Genomic DNA, 19,027 nt, shown 5'->3' with positions numbered 1-19,027 from the left:
AAACTCATTAATTTTTTTCACCTGCAAAACACAGCACACAATGACACACACATGCAGGCGTGCATCAAAAATAGGATTCAAGGATAAAATTAAAAGAATTGAAATAAAGTTTCCCCCTAGTGGAAAGCAGAGATGATCATGTGCATGCGAACAGTCAGTCAGTGAAGCTGGACCTCAGTGAGTCTGTGCGTGATCGTGGGAGACTCGCATCAGCTCACTGCCCACTCCACGCCCCCGCAGAGTCTCCCAAACTCTCGGTCGCAGGAGGAGAGATGATGTGGGGGATGTAAGACACGGGGATCAGCAGACAGCAGCTGGATTCTCGGGCGAAAACCAGCCGCTCGGATGGAGTGAAGACAGCAGACAGGCTACACGGTGAGACTCTCCTTTCAAAATGTTCATGTTTAGGTTAAAATGTATTATTATTGTTATTTTTATTTTGTTTTATTCTCAGCTGAGCATGGTCATAATTAAGCAGACTTCAGTCCTTCATATTGCTGCGATATCTTGACATTTCCTTGTACTGTCTTTCTTAATATTTGCATTTCAAAACACTTTTATAGAGCAATTTTCAATGTTTTGAAGCATGCAAGCGACTACGAAATCATTTTGCGCTGGAATGCATGTGCGCTGTTCAGAAATGGTTGCCGGCTGCTCATTTTAGGTGTTGAAGGTAAAAGCGAATGTTTTATTGGAGGAATTTTGTGCATGTGGCTGCAGCTGTTCATAAGGCTTTATGAACGTTCATTGCTGATGAATTCATGCACCGCATACACTGTGTGCTGGCATTTCCTTTTTAAAACCATCACTGAAGATTTCTAGGAGAAGGTTTAAGACTGATATTTATGCTGCTACAATGTTCGTTCTCTCACTTTACTTCACAAAAACTATTCAAATATGAGGCTTTATGTGGGGAGTGGTGGATGTTTGCTCTAACAGAGGCTTGAAGTGTGTGTCTGCTGTTTGGAAGTTCATTTGTGGACACTGAGGCTTTGCGTCAGGCAGAGAGCTGACGTGAACAGACACCAAATTTGATGCTTCGAGACTAAAAATAGTCCTGAGCTGAAGATATTTGCAGCTGGCGTGTAAAACGAGTCTGAAACACATCAAATTCTGGAACTGCTCCGTTTTGAGAATGACGTTCAGCACCGCGGACAGCGACACATTACTCTCTCGTCGTATGATTTGAGTAATTTTACCTATTATAGAATCAAGTCATGAGAAATGTTGCCGCTTGCTTTCTTAACTGGTTGTATTAGAAGGAAATAATACCATTGTACTGCAATGAACAAGTTGCCAAGGTTTTTTTTGAAAATGGCAATGGCAATACCATAATGTTGGATACATACTAGATCTAAAAAAATGCTGGGTTAAAAACAACCCAAGTTGGGTTGAAAATGGACAAACCCAGTGATTGGGTTGTTTTAACCCAACAGTTGGGTTAAATGTTTGCCCAACGTGCTGGGAAGTTTTATTTAACCCAACTCTTGTTTAAAAATTACTATATGGATGGCTTAAAATGAACCCAAAAATCAGACACATGATTACTAGAGGCAACAATAATAATCAAAAGGTGAAAATTAATAAGCAATTTAATAAATGTGTATTGTTTAATTATTATTCATTAAACTTAAATGTTCATTTATTAAACATATTAATGAATGCTCATTTCCAACATACTTTGGATTCATTTTAAGCAAGAATTACAGTAATTTTTAAACAAGAGTTGAGTTAAATAAAACTACCCAGCAGGTTGGGCAAACATTTAACCCAACCGCTGGGTTAAAACAAACCAGTTGCTGGTTTTGTCCATTTTCAACCCAACTTGGGTTGTTTTTAACCAAGCATTTTAGCACTATGTAAATACTATTGCACAAAAGTATTCATTTAGTATATAAGGCATATAGATAAAGATATCAAAAAAATGCCCCAGTCATATTTCACTCCAAAATCGAGAAAACAAAAGAAATTGTGTATTGCATATAGAAAATGAAGCTTATTTCTAGGACTATTAAGAGTTTTGATTTTGATGACAATTAAGTACACCCCAGTTCTCAGTACTCATTTTAATTGAAAAAAATCTTTCTTTTTTTGATCATGCTTTTATATATTTTTACATTAAAATAATTTAAGCTTCTTTTTTCTTGCGTCAGTCAGAGCTGATGTGAATTTGATGCTTTGAGACTAAAAATAGTTCCGAGCTGAAGATATTTTCAGCTGGCGTGCAAATCGAGTCTGAAACACATCAAATTCTGTAACTGCTCCGACTGTCTACATAATACAGTCTTATTTACCTACGTATTTATTGTGAAGCATTTGTTCATCATGCTAGTGGGTTATTTACTTATTTTTTTAATTAAAATATTTGTGGCTTTTTAAAAAAAAAACATTGTATTACATTATTTTTACAGTAAGACAGTACAGTAAAAACACTATACAGTAATGAGAAATATCACGGAGATGTAATTGGAATAGTACACTCTAAAAAACGCTGGGTTAAAAACAACCCAAGTTGGGTTGAAAATAGACAAACTCAGCGATTGGGTTGTTTTAACCCAGCTGTTGGGTAGTTTTGTTTAACTCAACTATTGTTTAAAAATTACTGTATTTCTTGCTTAAAATGAACCCAAATATTAACATGTATTAATATATGTTTAATAAATAATCATTAAACAATAAACATTTATTAAATAACTTATTAATAAATGTTCACCTTTTGATTATTATTGTTGCATCTAGTAATTATGTGCCTGATTTGTAATTTCCAGCCTATTTTGGGTTCATTTTAAGCCAGCCATATAGTCATTTTTAAACAATAGTTGGGTTAAATAAAACTGCCCAGCACATTGGACAAAAATTTAACCCAATCACATTTTCAACCCACCTTGGGTTGTATTTAACCCAGCATTAGATATGATCGGATGCACCGCAGTAGCAATGAGAATTGAGATTTCATCAGATTTCTACATTGATCACATGAAGCCATTTTCCTGTCTGCATTAAAAACAGTATTTCGTTTCTGACGTCTGCAGTTCGAGGGCAGAGAGAATGTGTTGGTATGCGATTGTGTGCAGTTATGTGCAAGGAGACGTACAGATTGCTCTCGAATTGGAGGAGAATTCATTCTCAGCTCTGTAAATCACTGAACACTCAGTCTAGTCAAGTCAAGTGGTTTTGTTGTCATTCATCTCATTACAGACTAAGTGTAGGAGAAAAACGAACTCAGCACAACATGTACGGCAATGAAAATGACAGCAAGACCCAAACATGTCACAATAAACAATACAGAAGAAACACAAACGACAGTAAAGGCAGTTCAGAGGACGTGTCAGGAACGCTTAGGACATTTAGTATGAAGGAGATAATCTCATTGCCCCTCTGCAGGATGGTTCTCTTTGAAGCTGCCAATATGAGTGATGAATTGCCTCAGCAGTTCTGATGCGACTGGGTCACAGGGTCAGCGGTGCACCGCTGATGGATGCTGTTCTCTCAGCTGCTGTAAAAGTGATTGCACCTGCCTCGATCTGTGTGATCTAATGAGGCAAACATCAGCTCAAAGGCACCACGGAGCTCTTGGTGGGGCGAAAACGCTTGACTGCGCAGCCCCTTCTGGTCACGGGCCCCCTCGCGCAACCTCAGATGCAGCCTTGAGTCACACACACTGCTGTTACGTAAAAGAGAAAGCCAGGGGTGGGGTCTCTCAGAGGCGTGAGAATGAAGACATGATATTCATTTCCATCATCTGTCGGGAAACCACAGAGAACTGGATATGATTTGTCCCTACAAGACAGCATGGTATGTTGCCTCGCTCCTGTTGCGCAGCACTAAAACGCAGACCCTCTGCAAGTGCTTCTTTTAAGTTTATTTTGGTCACGTCAAAGAGCTCTCCACTACACTGATGTGTACACACTCAAAGATCCGTAGGGAGTGCTGGGAAAAGGAAAGGCTTTGTTTAGGTGGCACTTAGGTGGATTTATCTATCAAATTTAATCTTTGGGACTGTCTGCACTGTCATTTTGCAAGTGACAGCGAAGTCAATATGTGATATGTACACATATAGCGAATATTGATTGACAATCCTGATATCTTTTAATACACAACAAATGCAAGAGAAAAGTAGTAGACAGTTACTAGAAAACACTACTTAAAATCTGATCAGATAAAATGTATTTTCATAAATATAATCTTCTACCTTTAGTCATATTTATGTGGTTTGGATTAAAGGATTAGTTCACTTCAGAATTAAAATTTCCTGATAATTTACTTACCCTCATGTCATCCAAGATGTCTTTCTTTCTTCAGTCGAAAAGAAATGAAGGTTTTTGAGGAAAACATTCCAGGATTTTTCTCCATATAGTGGACTTCAATAGGGTTCAACAGGTTGAAGGTCCAAATTGCAGTTTCAGTGCAGCTTCAAAGGACTCTACACGATCCCAGACGAGGAATAAGGGTCTTATCTAGCGAAACGATTGGCCATTTTCTAAAAAAAAAAAAAAAATGTATATACTTTTTAACCACAAATGCTCATCTTGCACTAGCTTTGCAATGCAGCACGCATTAATCACATTGGAAAGGTCACATGTGACGTAGGCGGAAGTACCACGATAGGGTGAAAAACTCCATCTCATTTTCTCCTCCAACTTCAAAATCGTCCAACATCATTGTTTTACCTTTATTTATGAAGGCCGTTTGACTAAAGCCTTGGGTATACTTTGTTTTTTTACGCGTATGGTAGTATACGCGCACAGCCTTGGAAAGTATACTTCATTTGAGCAATCTCTCGCCATGAGTTACAACCCATGTAAACATCTTTGTATTCTTTCATGCTAGATTTGTACAGATGAGGATACTTTCTAACCTCTTCACACAATTTCTCGTCTATGTAGGCCTCCATCGTCGCTGTAGCTTGCATGCGTTCCGGTCTGTTCTGTTTATGCAGGTTTTCTTTGACTATCTTGTGAACTGATGCCCCCAGGGTACGGTTGCCACCTTGTGGATAAACTAATTACTGCAAAAAAAATACAAGTACAAGTACGCGCAGTTACAAAAATCCAGTGGTGCGCGCACAGTATGCACATACTCTTTTGATGACGATATTCGCGTCACGCGCACTGTACACTGACCCTCGTGTACGTGTAAACAGTGAACTATACTTTGGGCTTTAGTCTTTGCACGATTGCTTTGTAAACACTTGCTCGGTACTTCCGCTTACATCACGCGTGACCTTTCCAACGTGATTGCGTAATGTGTAGCGCTTCACAGAGCTAGTGCAAGATGAGCATTTGTGGTTACAAAGTATATAATTTTAATTTTTTTTTTTAGAAAATGACCAATAGTTTCGCTAGATAAGATCCTTATTCCTCGGCTGGGATCGTGTAGAGCCCTTTGAAGCTGCACTGAAACTGCAACTTGGACCTTCAACCCATTGAACCCTGTTAAAGTTCACTGTATGGAGAAAAATCCTGGAATGTTTTTCTCAGAAACCTTAATTTCTTTTCGACTGAAGAAAAAAAAAAAACATAAAGTGAGTCAGAAATGCTGTCTATCTGAACAAAGCCACATACATGTTGACGATTGAAAGATGATGACGGTTGTTTGTCCACCTGTATGAATTGAACAAGAGTGGAAAAAAGTAAGTGCAGCATCTTCAATATGTCATGTGTGACATAACATCCATTTTGGACTTACAAAAGTGAGTGAAGAATCAGACATCTGTAACGTTTTTTTTTAATGCAAGTCTTGTTCTGTTTAGTGTCAAGATGCTTAGTTCTTTTTTTCTTGTGTTTTGAGGGGCCAAAGATAAAACTGATAAAACAGCTCAAATTTATACATTGAATGCGATGAAAATCACTTTGCAAAAAAAAGCATCTGGCAAATACATAACTGTAATGTTCACAATCCCTCCCTGAATTGTGCCAGGTGTTGCTTGTTTAATCAGTATGTGTATAAATAACCCTCATGGTTCTAGAGTATCTCTTAATTATGCAAATTAGAAAATTCATTATTTAGAAAACACAGATGTTGGTGCAGAATTGCAATAGAAGGCATGTGCTTACATAACTTTAAGCATCTTTTGTGCACATATCCCTACATAATAGCTCTGACTGCTTCTAAACCGAGCAAGCCAGCTGTAGTCTACATAGGAAACATCAGCATCTTAACTGAACTCATGAAATAAACTGAATACGTGACCAAAAACAGCCAAAGACAAGGGAAACAAGAGTGTTTTTACAGACTTACGGTTAAAGGGTTAGTTCCCCCAAAAATGAAAATTCTGTCATTTATTACTCACGCTCATGCTGTTCCACACCCATAAGACCTTCGTTAATCTTCGGAACGCAAATTGAGATATTTTTGTTTAAATCCGATGGCTCCGTGAGGCCTACATAGGGAGCAATGACATATCCTCTCTCAAGATCCATAAAGGTACTAAAAACATATTTAAATCAGTTCATGTGAGTACAGTGGTTCAATATTAATATTATAAAGCGACGAGAATATTTTTGGTGCGCCAAAAAAAAACTAAATAACGAATTATTTAGTGATGGCCTATTTCAAAACGCTGCTTCATGAAGCTTCGGAGCGTTATGAATCAGAGTGTCGAATCCGCAGTTCGGAGCGCCAAAAGTCACGTGATTTCAGCAGTTTGGCGGTTTGACACGCGATCCGAATCATGATTCGACACGCTGATTCATAACGCTCCGAATCTTCCTGAAGCAGTGTTTTGAAATCGGCCATCACTATATAAGTCGTTATTTATTTTTTATTTTTTTGGCGCACCAAAAATATTCTCGTCGCTTTATAATATTAATATTGAACCACTGTACTCACATGAACTGATTTAAATATGTTTTTAGTACATTAATGGATCTTGAGAGAGGAAATGTCATTGCTCCCTATGTAGCCCTCACGGAGCCATCGGATTTAAACAAAAATATCTTAATTTGTGTTCCGAAGATCAACGAAGGTCTTACGGGTGTAAAACGGCACGAGGGTGAGTAATAAATGACAGAATTTTCATTTTTTGGGTGAACTAACCCTTTAAGCGAAGAAGACCTGTAAATTGTGATCACAGACTTTAGCAATAGAATTAAACTTCAAAATATAGGTCTTGACATCAACCAGAACAAAAGCCCTGGCTGATGTCCTTAAAGGGGTAGTTCACTCAAAAATGAAAATTCTGTCATCATTCACTCGCCCTCATGTCGTTCCAAACCTGTATGACTTTCTATCTGAAGAATGTTGTAGTCTAACCAATATTGGACCCTGCTTACATTCAATATATATATATATATATATATATATATATATTTATTTATTTTTTTCAAAACATGCTCCACATTTTAATGAAATCTGAGAGATTTCTGTCCCTCCATTGAAAGTCTACTGTAAACCCAAAAGCTTCAAAATGTTCATTAAAGAGATTGTAAAATAAATCCACATGAATCAAGCGGTTTAATCAAAGCCTTCTGAAGAGACATGATTGCTCTATATGATGAGCAGATTTAATTTAGGCTTTTATTCAAATATAAACATTGATCAGCTAATATACATAGAGCAACCTACTTGCTTGACACTCGAGAACAAACCTCATTGGTTCTTGTGGAAGCTCAATTTAATTGATGACAATTTTCATTTTCTGGTGAACTTACCCTTTAATATAGGCTGGTCACAATACACATCAGGTCAGGATACATACAAGAACGGCAGCGGGCTGATCTCCTGAGAGACGATGCCTGCGCCGAGTCTTTGTGCCACATCTCTCCAGTGAGTCTATCATGGAGATGAGTCATCCATGCTGCCTGTGTGAGACAGCAGATTAACCTCACTGTCTCGAATCTATGAGACACTGGTCTCTTAAAGATGGATTTTTTTGCGATTACACTTTCAAAGAATGGAGTTATTTTCCCTGTCCCTCTCCACTTCCTATAATCAGTATGCAAAAAGAACATTCTTTTTGCTTTCCCTGGCTGAGCTGGCTCGGAAATCACAGAGAATTCCTTAAGAAGGCAGGCAGGAGGAGCAGCAGCAGCTCGGGATCTGTGGGTGTATTGGTGTGAAGCAGGAGGGATGTGAATTCTGCACAGCTACAAACTCTTGATGTTCCCAGTGTTCTTCTCATAATGCCAGAGATAGACTAGGCTTTGAGAGCACCAGGACCTCTTCTGGTGGGCCAGTCGACTTTAGGGACAGCTGTATAATGTAAATATACATAGGTGTGTGTGTGTGTGTGTATGTATATATATATATATATATATATATATATATATATATACACAGAGATAAGAAATAACATTATACAAAAGCACATTTTTGTTGTTTTTATATAACAGCCATTTAAGGTACTGTATATCAAAGTACGGTGAACATTCAATATATAAAAGAGTGTTAATATATTAGGCAATCATTTGTATTATATACTGTTCATACACTACCGTTCAAAATTTGTGATTTGTGTTTTTCTATACTCAGAAGGCTGCATTTGTTTAATCAAAAATACAGTAAAAACAGTAATATTGTGAAATATTATTAACATTTAAAATTATCATTTTCTATTTAATATATTTTAAAATGTTATTTATTCCTTTGATGGCAAAGCTGAATTTTCAGCATCATTACTCCAGTCTTCAGTGTCACATGATCCTTCAGAAATCATTCTGATATGCTGATTTGGTGCTAAAGAAACATTTATTATTATCAATTGTGAAAACAGTTGTGCTGCTTAATTTTTTTTCAGTATTTTTTGATAAATAGAAAGTTCAAAAGAACAGCATTTATTGAACTAGAAATTCTTTGCAACATTATAAATGTCTTTAATTTTTTGGCTGAATAAAAGTATACTTTCTCCTTTCCCCCACTGACCTCAAGTAAGTCACTTAATGTCGCCATCTTCCATAGCTGAACCACCCTGACAGCCTTCTGTGACAATACATGATCGACTGACAACTTATAGTCAAACCAATTTCATCCTCCCTGTTCATGTAGCTCATTGTTTCAGTTTGAAAAGAGGCAGGGCTTCATCCTCACAGTGACTGTATCAATATGCCATGTGACTTTTTTTGCTCACTGAATTTCATATACAGTAAGTTTGAACTGATTTTGAGGGCTGCGATATGTTAATAATGCTGTTATTGGAATGGATGCCCTCCTGTCCCACCCCTGTCACTCGCTCTAATCATCTTAACAAGATAGTTAGCTCATACATTGCATGCAGTACATCAGATAACAAATGCTACTATTTCGAACAACATAATTTTTGTGTTAGTAAATTTCTGGTATCTGTGTGTGTAAGATAAATTCATATCATAAATCATTTGTACGTGTGCAGAGCTGACTGAGCTTGTCACATGTCTTGATGCTCTCTGCACCACTCAGGAATTCAATTTTCTTTTCTTTACTGGACTGCCATTATCATCACCTCTCCTGCCTTCATTACAGAGAAGATGGAGAGAAGACTGTGTTAAAGAGTACAGGGCTGTACAGAGTGTCAGCGCACAGGACACAGTGTTCAGAACTGATTAAGAAGGCAACACTTTTAGAAAGTTGTGCTGTATATATTTTTAGTTAATGCATTGGGTACATGGTTAACTTACAATTCACAATCATTAATCGTTAATAGTAAGACAATATAGAGTAATTAGAGTATGGATTATGTAGTTTTGAGTCTAATCAAAATGTGTTTTTAGATTTCAGATTTTGTTTGATTGATCTAAATTGTGTGCCATTCAGAACTGAATTGAGAATGCTAGTTAAATTCCAATTCCTGAATTTTAACTGAATTTATTTTGATGCAGAAGTGCATTTGAATGTAAGGACGTACAATTAAAATTCATAGAAATTGAAAGAAATTCATACAATAAAGGGTTAGTTCACCCAAAAATAAAATTTCTGTCATTAACTACTCACACTCATGTTGTTCCAAACCCGTAAAACCTTCGTTCACCTTCGGAACACAAATTAAGATATTTTTGATGAAATCCGAGAGATATCTGAACCACACATAGGCAGCAACGTCATTGCACCTTTTAAGGCCTAGAAAGGTAGAAAATACATTGTTAAAATAGTCCACGTGACTACAGTGGTTCAACCTTAATGTTACGAAGCAACAAGAATACTTTTTGTGCACAAAAACAAAACAAAAATACGCTCTACATCAGAACGCCAAATCATTATTGTCCGGGTCCTGCGTCAGCATCACACGCATGCGTTGTGCTGCTCACGTGAACAGCGTCGGCCAATATTGAATTGGCGTTCTGACGTAGAACCTGGAAGCGCTGAACGTAAACAGCGTAGGAGAATGACGGAGACAGAATTGTTGAATGAAGTGGTTATTTTTGTTTTGTTTTTTTGCGCACAAAATGTATTCTCGTCGCTTCATAACATTAGGGTTGATCCACTGAAGTCACGTGGGCTATTTTAACGATGTATTTTTTACCTTTCTGGGCCTTGAAAGGTGCGATGACATTGCTGTCTATGTGTGGTTCATATACCTCTCGGATTTCATCAAAAATATCTTAAAAAAACGTGTCTACACCGGACGCAAGCGGCGAGACTCAACACATCAAAAGAAGATAGAACCCATTATAATCAGTGATATTGTCTACACTGGATGCGGCGCAACAAATTCCAGACAGTAAACGGATTCCCCATTCTATTTCTGACATACAGTAGTCCAAGTGCTTTGCAACGGTTGGCCTGTCGCGTTCAGTGTAGACAGCTTTTAGCTGTTGCGGCGTGATGCGACGCGAAAAAAGTCGCGTCTATTGTAGACACGGTGTTAAGGGTTTGGAATGACATGAAGGTGAGTACTTAATGACAGAAATTTCATTTTTGTGTAAACTAACCCTTTAAGTAAAAAGCAAAGTTTGTCAAGAGTTTCTTTTTTGAAAGTTTCGTTTGTGCAGCCTTGGTGTCAGATCCGTGTCTGTGATTTTGGAGTAAGATGTGCACCTTAGCAATAATCAAATGTCAAATATACCTCATGACAAAGCACTTTTATTTGTTTTTGTTCCAGGTTGACCAGAATCTGAGCCGGGATGTGCCAACAGTGCTGAGGCCGGAGGAGGAGAGGGGTGGGGGATTCTGGGATTCTAGAGGTGGAGCGCGAGACATCATGGGTGATGGAGGGGCCTTGCACACAGAGGGCAATGCCCTTCTGAAGGCGGTGTTCCAGGGCAAACTCCGCCTTGCACGCCTCCTCCTGGAGGGTGGAGCCTATATCAACGAAGGGAACGAGCGAGGTGAGACGCCTATCATAGCAGCCTGTCTGGCAGGATATGATGATCCGCAGACCCGGCAGAGAATGGTCCGGTACCTGCTGGAGAAGGGAGCAGACCCAAACATCCCCGACAAATCGGGTCGGACCGCCCTGATGCATGCATGTGCAGAACAGGCAGGCAAAGAGGTGGTGTCGCTGCTGCTGGAAAACGGCGCCGATCCCAGCTTGAAAGACTACTCCGGGTCTTCAGCACTCGTACACGCCATCAATAAGGGCGACAGGGACACTCTCCAGGTCCTGCTGGATGCTTGCAAAGCCAAAGGCAAAGAGGTAATCATCATTACAACCGATACATCTCCCTCTGGCACTAAAAAGACCAAACAATACCTGAACTCCCCACCGTCTCCGGGTATAGTGGACAAGCTCTCCCCTGCTTGTATGTCTCCTTCCGAAGTGGAGATCCATACCACTGGCTCTGCCCCCAGTGAGGAGGAGGAAGGTATCTTCAGCTTCGCTGTGACTTCAGCACTCCCACTACCCTCCAGCAGACCACAGGGAGAGAGGAGACCACCACCCCGCAAGCTTCTGAAAAGACTAAACTCTGAGCCCTGGGGTCTGGTGGCTCCTTCTGTACTTGCTGAGAGAGTGGAGCGGATAGAGGGCGATTTAGCAGAGGAGGACAAGTTGGTCTCAGAGATGAATGGAATGACAGTTTCCGGTCCAGGCAGACCTCTCCTTTCCCGAAGGCACAGTATAGAGACCCATGACCCATCCTCTCCGAAGCTAATGGACCGGTCCTGTTCGGAAGACTGTGCAGCACTGTGTGGCTCGTCCTGGGCGGATAAAGTCCATCAGCACCAGTCACTGTATCGTAGAAACACAGCCCCTGAGACTCAGGACAATGTGGCTCAGGCATCGACAGGAATCCGTGGCTTACCACACCCCAAACTCACCCGCATGGAACACTATGAGTCGGACACCCACCTGTGTCCCGCCTCCATCCCTGGATCTCCAGATTCTGGACGTGTCTCAGTGGAGCGCCGCAAGTACAATGCCTCTCCCTTGTCGCTGCTCACTAGCTCTTCTCGAGAGTCTCTGGAGAGCATTCCCAACTCTGTGTCTCCTATCACAATGCGACGGCGTCCAACAGGACTGTTGGAACGGCGGGGATCAGGGACTCTCCTCCTGGACCACATCTCCCACACACGACCTGGGTTCCTTCCTCCTCTTAACGTCAACCCCCAGCGACCCATTCCTGATATCCGTGCCAATGGAAAGCCCACTTCTCCCGTTCACTCAGGGAGCAAGATCCTGCTGCCGGTTGCACCATCATCCCCGAAACGTGGGCCAGACTTCAAGATGAAGAAGAAACTGATGAGGAGACACTCAATGCAGACAGAGCAGATGAAGCAGCTTTCAACCTTCCGGGAAATCCTCACAGAAAAGGTTATGGAGATGAATGGAGATTGAGAGCAAGAGAGAAGGAAAATGAGAGAGTCAGTGCTGGCCGAGAGGCTCCTCACCGGGTTCATCTACATCATCTTTGAGGGACACCTGCTCTGGTCCAGTTCAGCTCATTTAACTAACACATGCATCAAAAATATGCATTGTGAAAACAAAACCATCTTAAAATTCAGATTATGAAAGAAAACGAGTCTTGTCACTCAAGATCATAAAGGGATCAGTTCTTACAAATGATCTGTTCCATGTTTTTCGATGGAGATCATTCTAATGTTTTTAATTTTGGGGGGATTATTCCTTGACCATTGAGAATGTGTGAAGATGAAACCATTAGTGTCTGTGAAAGTGCTTTTGGTGTTTGAATTTGCTGCAACCCCCAGATGAGACCTGACAGATTTGGTGTTCTACAGGTCTCTCTATGTATTAGCGCTGTTATGGCTATCAGCTTCCTTCCTGTCATGCACTGTCAGAAATTTTTTTCAAAAATTTTATCTTTAGGGATACAACAGCTTGTCAATGAGGCAGTACCTTTAATAGGGCAGTACTAGTACCAAATGTGGAAATGTATTAAGGGACAATATTTGTGTATATACTTTATATAAAAGGTGCATAATAGTAATATGTACACTTATGGTGTACTCACACTAGGCTCTCTGAACTGTGCCCGAATGCGTTTTACCCCCAAAGCCCGGTTCGTTTGAGTAGTGTGATCGCTCCTTACTGTGCCCGGGCACAGTTCGTTTAGCCGTCCCTGGCCCGCTTGGAAGAGCGCGGTTCACATGCAGTGTGAGCGCTAACCGTGCCGGAGCACGGAACAGCTACGGCGGCAAACATCTTTATTACTACTTGGATAGTACACTTTCCAATTGCGCTCGGGCTCGGTTCAAGGCAACCATATGTGAGCCACTAGGCAACCTAGTGTGTGAGTACACCCTTAAAGTACTACTTTGTATCTTTTAGGGGTAAATAAGGTACAAAGATGACCCATTAAGGGTTCTACCCCAGTGACAAGCTGCTGTACCCCTAAAGGTACAATTTTTGCACATTTTTTTTTTCTGAGAGTGTGGCTCTGTGATGATCCTGTGGAATAATTGGGTTAATGTCTTTAATATTCCTGATAAAATGCTCATGTCCCTCTGTTTTCCATTGATAGCAGCATCAAATGGTATTCAAAACTTAAAGGGAAATTTCTTCAGCATTACAATACAGATATACATTCAAGTCATTTCATTAAAATGTGAATTTAATTTAAAGTTGATTATTTACTTATAAATAATAGAACAATGAAGCCTTTTTAATGTGATTTTTACTGCTGCTTTTTTGTTTTGGACTGAATTTTAGTAATTATATGGCCGGTTTCACAGACAGGGCTTAGCCTAAGCCAGGATTAGGTCTTTGTTCAATTAGGGCATTTAAGTAGATTTTATAAACTTTCACAAGAAAAAAAACATTACTGGTGTGCATCTTGAGACAAAACTATGGCAGTGACATATTTTAAGATATGTCAGTGCAAGTTGCTTTCAGTTAAAGCAGTTCAAACATTTGCATTTTAGTCTAGGACTAGCTTAAGCCTCTTCTGTTGAAGGCCTTTTAATTTGGCAATGGCAACCTTCCGGATTTTTCCACAGGATGTACCCTAAAGAGGACTGGAGATGGCTGACTGCTAAATATTCCTGTAACAAATGATAGTCTTAGATGAACATGTTTCTGAAGAACATTTTAATGTATAATGAAAGTGCAAAAAATGTTTAAACTAGATGAGTATTTTTAAAGGAATCAATTAACATGAAAACATAAAAAAACCTATATAACAAATAATAATAATAATTGTATCAGTTAAACATAGGCCTACCGCATGTTTCAGGGCTTTTGGATGGGTTGTTTATCTTTCTTAAACTCTTATAAGTGATACAAAATAAGTGAAGTGCAATTCTTGAAACTCAAAATCCCAAAGAAACCCTACAAACCCCATCCAAAACCAGAGAGATCCACCCTGACCCCACTCAGTGGAGGGGAGAGAGAAACCCCTCACCTAACGCACACTCCCATCTGGAGACACAGAGCACAGATATTGTGTACATACTGTACAGAGTACAATTGTGTCTCAAGCGTTTGAACATGCAATATTCTGTGCTGCCTCAGCACTGATTTCATATTATTATCGTGAATGTGAACAATCACTCGGACGTGTCTGTGGTAACATGATGCTGCGGTAAATAGTACAAGACGAGCTGGGGTGAGCTCAGTTTACATTCAGAGGAGGAATTTCTGCACAAAATACATGAGAATGAATTTCCCTAACGAGCTGCAGTGCACAGTGTGTCCGTGTCAAACACATAGTTCAACTCAAGCTTATGATGTGAGTGAATTTAGTGCTTCTGCTTTGAGATGTTCTACACTTGATGTGAATTAACCTTAGTGTACTTGAAATATATCACGAAAACAAAAAGAGGAATATTTTTTTATGCCTGTAGGGTTTTATTCTTGTTGTTTTTTATTTTTATTGAAATGAATTTTAATGTTTAATACCGAACTGTTGGTGGTGCAATTTCACTTTGACGGTAGCTTTTGTGTTCCAGGATGTTTGTAGGAAATAATGTATGAGCAACCGGAGCTCAGCGGCTACAGCAATCTTCCTGAATACGGTCGTGATAAAACCCATCCGTCTCCTGTTGAACAGACAGACTGAAATTCAGATCTCTGATTACCTAGCTATTTGTTATCTTGATGTAATTAGGAGAATCTTGGCACTTTGCTGTGTATTCATTGATTTTAGCGATTCTCCTCTTTTCATTTAACACACAAGCGAGATAACCGAGTCACAGGAGTTTGATTTGTTTCTAAATATGTTTGTATCTAAATATATCCAATATTTCTGACCTGCTGTACAAAACATCAATTTAAATGGGTTGAAATTGTGTTAAAGTGTACCTGAAAAGATGTTAATAGTGTAAAGGGTGTTTTAGGTGCTGTACACAATGGACCTCTGTCTGTGCTACACTGTCGTTGGGTAGTTTGAGCTGTAACCCAGTGTTCTGCTCTCCATTCACATAGAAGGGTCACAGTTACACTATCAATGCATTATTTAATGGATTATGGATTAACTATTTCTTGTTATTTTGTATGTTTAGTGTGATACACAGGTCAAATGTAGTAAGCCAAATAATTTTAAAAAAGTATTAAATTATTTAAAAGTAAAAACACTTTGTGGTGCAACTTCTCTGACTAATTGAAGGTGATTATTCTTTTCATGAACTTTAATCTGCTTTGAATAAACACATGACTGAATCAACCCTTTTTCTTATACCAGTGGCTCTTAACCGCTGTTTCAGGTTCTAATAGGGGCGCAGCCAGGACTGAAAAACAATGCTAAATGCATAAAATAAAATGCAAAATATACAATGATGAGCCAAAACATTATGACCAGTCACAGGGGAAGCAAATTTCGTTGATCATTTCCAAACAAGACCAAATATTAAAGGGTTAGTTCACCCAAAAATGAAAATTCTGTCATTAATTTCTCACCCTCATGTCGTTCCACACCCGTGAGACCTTTGTTCATCTTTGGAACACAAATTAAGATATTTCAGTCAGGACTACTTAAGTCAAAAAATTATCAGAGAGAAACTTTCTAGTCAATTTTTTATTTGCATATAAGTTACATTTGGCAGTATGGCTCTGTTCTAAATTCATGAGCTCCATGAAAGCTAAGACCGGAAACAGCAGCAGCTTCTGGGGAGAACCTCCCATTTTTTAACTGGGAGAGCAGCACAAAATCCCCCTATTGAGAACAGAGCATGCATCAACGACAACAGAATGACACTGATTAACATTAACACAAGTTTAAGGAGGAGCTGGGGGAGGAGGTGGGTTGCAAGCAGCGTGCAGTGGAAGCAGCCAAGCAAGCAGAGAGACAGAAGCTGCGTTTAAGTAATGCGCCTTATTAGATTTGCCAATTGAGTCCATAGAAATCGGATCAGCTGATATGGGTGGGGTTGGAATTTGCTAATCAGCTGATAGCGGAGCTTGACTACGAGGCCTGCCTGAACTAACGCAGAATGCTTGATTTTTTATAAAATCCAATGGCTCAGTGAGGCCTTCATTGCCAGCAAGATAATTAACACTTATATTGCCCAGAAAGCTACTAAAGACATATTTAAAACAGTTCATGTGACTACAGTGGTTCAACCTTAATGTTATGAAGCGATGAGAATATTTTTGTGTGCCAAAAAAATTAAATAACGACTTTATTCAACAATATCTAGTGATGCACGATTTCAAAACACTGCTTCATGACGCTTCGAAGCTTTACGAATCTTTTGTTTCGAATCAGTGGTTCGGAGCGTGTATCAAACTGCCAAAGTCACGCCCCCCAGTGGTGAACCATTGACATTTCGAAACACTTATGATGTAACGAAGCCTCGTTTACTGAAATCATGTGACTTTGGCAGTTTGATACACGCTCCAAACTACGATTCGAAAAACAGAAGATTCATAAAGCTTTGAAGATATTGTTGAATAAAGTCATTATTTTGTTTTGTTTTTTGGCGCACAAAAAGTATTCTCGTCACTTTATAACATTAAGGTTGAACCACTGTAATCACATTAACTGTTTTAAATATGTCTTTAGTAGCTTTCTGGGCATTGAAAGTGTTAATTATCTTGCTGGCAATGGAGGCCTCACTGATCTTTTCAAAAATATCTTAATTTTCGTTCCGAAGATGAACGAAGGTCTTACGGGTGTGGAACGACATGAGGGTGAGTAATTAATGACATAATTTTCATTTTTTGGTGAACTAACCCTTTAAGGTCTGGATAGATTAGATGGTAAGCAAACAATTAGTTCTCATAATCGACATGTTGGATGCAGGAGAAATGAGCAGGAATAAAAGAGTGATTAGACAAGGGCCAAACTTATAGCAAAGTGACTCGATCAGAGAATCTCTGAAAGGGCAAGGCTTTTGGGTTGATCCCGTTCAGCAATGGTGAGAAGTTACCAACAGGAGGGACAAACCACAAACCGGTGACAGTGTGTTGGGCGCCCAAGGCTCATCGAAGCATGAGGGCACTGAAGTATATCCCCTCTGGTTCATTACTTCTGATGTAATTGCATTAAATATTGTATAGACCAGGGGTGTCCAATTCTGCTCCTGGAGGGCCACTGTCCTGCAGAGTTTAGCTCCAACCCCAATTAAACACATCTGAACAAGTTAATCAAGGTTTTTAGGCCTACAGGAAATTTCCAGGCAGGTGTGTTGTGGTAAGTTGAGGCCAAACTCTGCAGGACAGTCGCCCTCCAGGAACGAGTTTGGACACCCCTGGTATAGACTATACAATAGTTCTATATAAATAAATAGTGGATTTAAAATCAAATTTTAATGTTAAAATGTATGTTTGAAAGTAACCTTGTCCCTTTACACACTTTGGTCAGTTCAAGGATAATTTATTCAATTGTATATTGTTTATTTGAAAGAATCAAAAGTGCAGTTTCGTGTCTGTCCTTGTATTGTTCAACTGGTCGAGGTTGATATGGGATTTAGAAAGTAATTACTAATAAGTAATCCAGTGCTTTTAGACAGTAATTAGTACAGTAATCTAATTATACTGTTGAAGATGTAATTAGCAGCTAGTAATTATTTACTTTTTTTAAAGTAACCCACCCAACACTGATGCTAATTGTCAATTGTCTTTGAAGGAAGTGGTCCTGACAGAAATGCAGTTCATTATAATATTAATATATATGAATGTTTTGCCGAACAAACAGGTTTGGTACTGATTTGGATTGCATTATAATGCAAAACTGGTTGAGAGCCACTGTCTTGTACAATGAATGAATGCTTCTTGTTTAAGAGTGGTTAGTGAAATGGATATAAAGATAGATAAAATGAAATGGAATAAAACCAAGCAGATCATTCCAGACTCTGGGCATGTTCCATAAACAGTCAGAGGAGTGACCTTCATCCCGGAGGAATTGCTCTTCTCATCCAATCTCAGAACCTCTGGCAGTCTCATCTCTTCTCTGTTTGTTAGACACACAGCAGTGTCAGCGACGCCTGAGAGCACTTGTCCTGTAAAAACACTGCTTGCCAGTCTGACACACACACACATTTCCAGCTGTGAGACACCATGAAACAAAGTACAGATCACAGAGCCACTGAACTCAGACATCAAAACATCAGCTAACATGAAAACGTCTCCTATACCAAGCCACTTAGTGTAAGGTTTAAAAAGCAAAGCTTAAGAAAGCAATTTTGTTCATTACACTGGGACATGGTACAGACAGACTATTTTGTAGTGTGTTCATATTTGGCTTATTTTCAGTTAAATCCTTGAATTATATAATATAGC

At 39.3% G+C, this 19,027-nt stretch overlaps 1 protein-coding gene across 1 annotated transcript; it reads left to right on the top strand.

Moving 5' to 3' along the window:
• The first annotated feature begins 54 nt into the window (after positions 1-54).
• On the top strand, positions 55-15,882 carry LOC127496842 (ankyrin repeat domain-containing protein 34A). Its single transcript, XM_051864696.1, has 2 exons — positions 55-375; positions 11,015-15,882. The coding sequence occupies exon 2, from the start codon at positions 11,114-11,116 to the stop codon at positions 12,686-12,688; it is 1,575 nt and encodes a 524-aa protein (XP_051720656.1). The 5' UTR covers positions 55-375; positions 11,015-11,113; the 3' UTR covers positions 12,689-15,882.
• The last annotated feature ends 3,145 nt before the right edge of the window (positions 15,883-19,027 follow it).

The sequence above is a fragment of the Ctenopharyngodon idella genome, chromosome 16, assembly GCF_019924925.1.
Source record: "Ctenopharyngodon idella isolate HZGC_01 chromosome 16, HZGC01, whole genome shotgun sequence".
Classification (NCBI taxonomy): domain Eukaryota; kingdom Metazoa; phylum Chordata; class Actinopteri; order Cypriniformes; family Xenocyprididae; genus Ctenopharyngodon; species Ctenopharyngodon idella.
The sequence above is the reverse complement of the archived record's forward strand: the minus strand, read 5'-3'. Positions and strand labels throughout refer to the sequence as shown.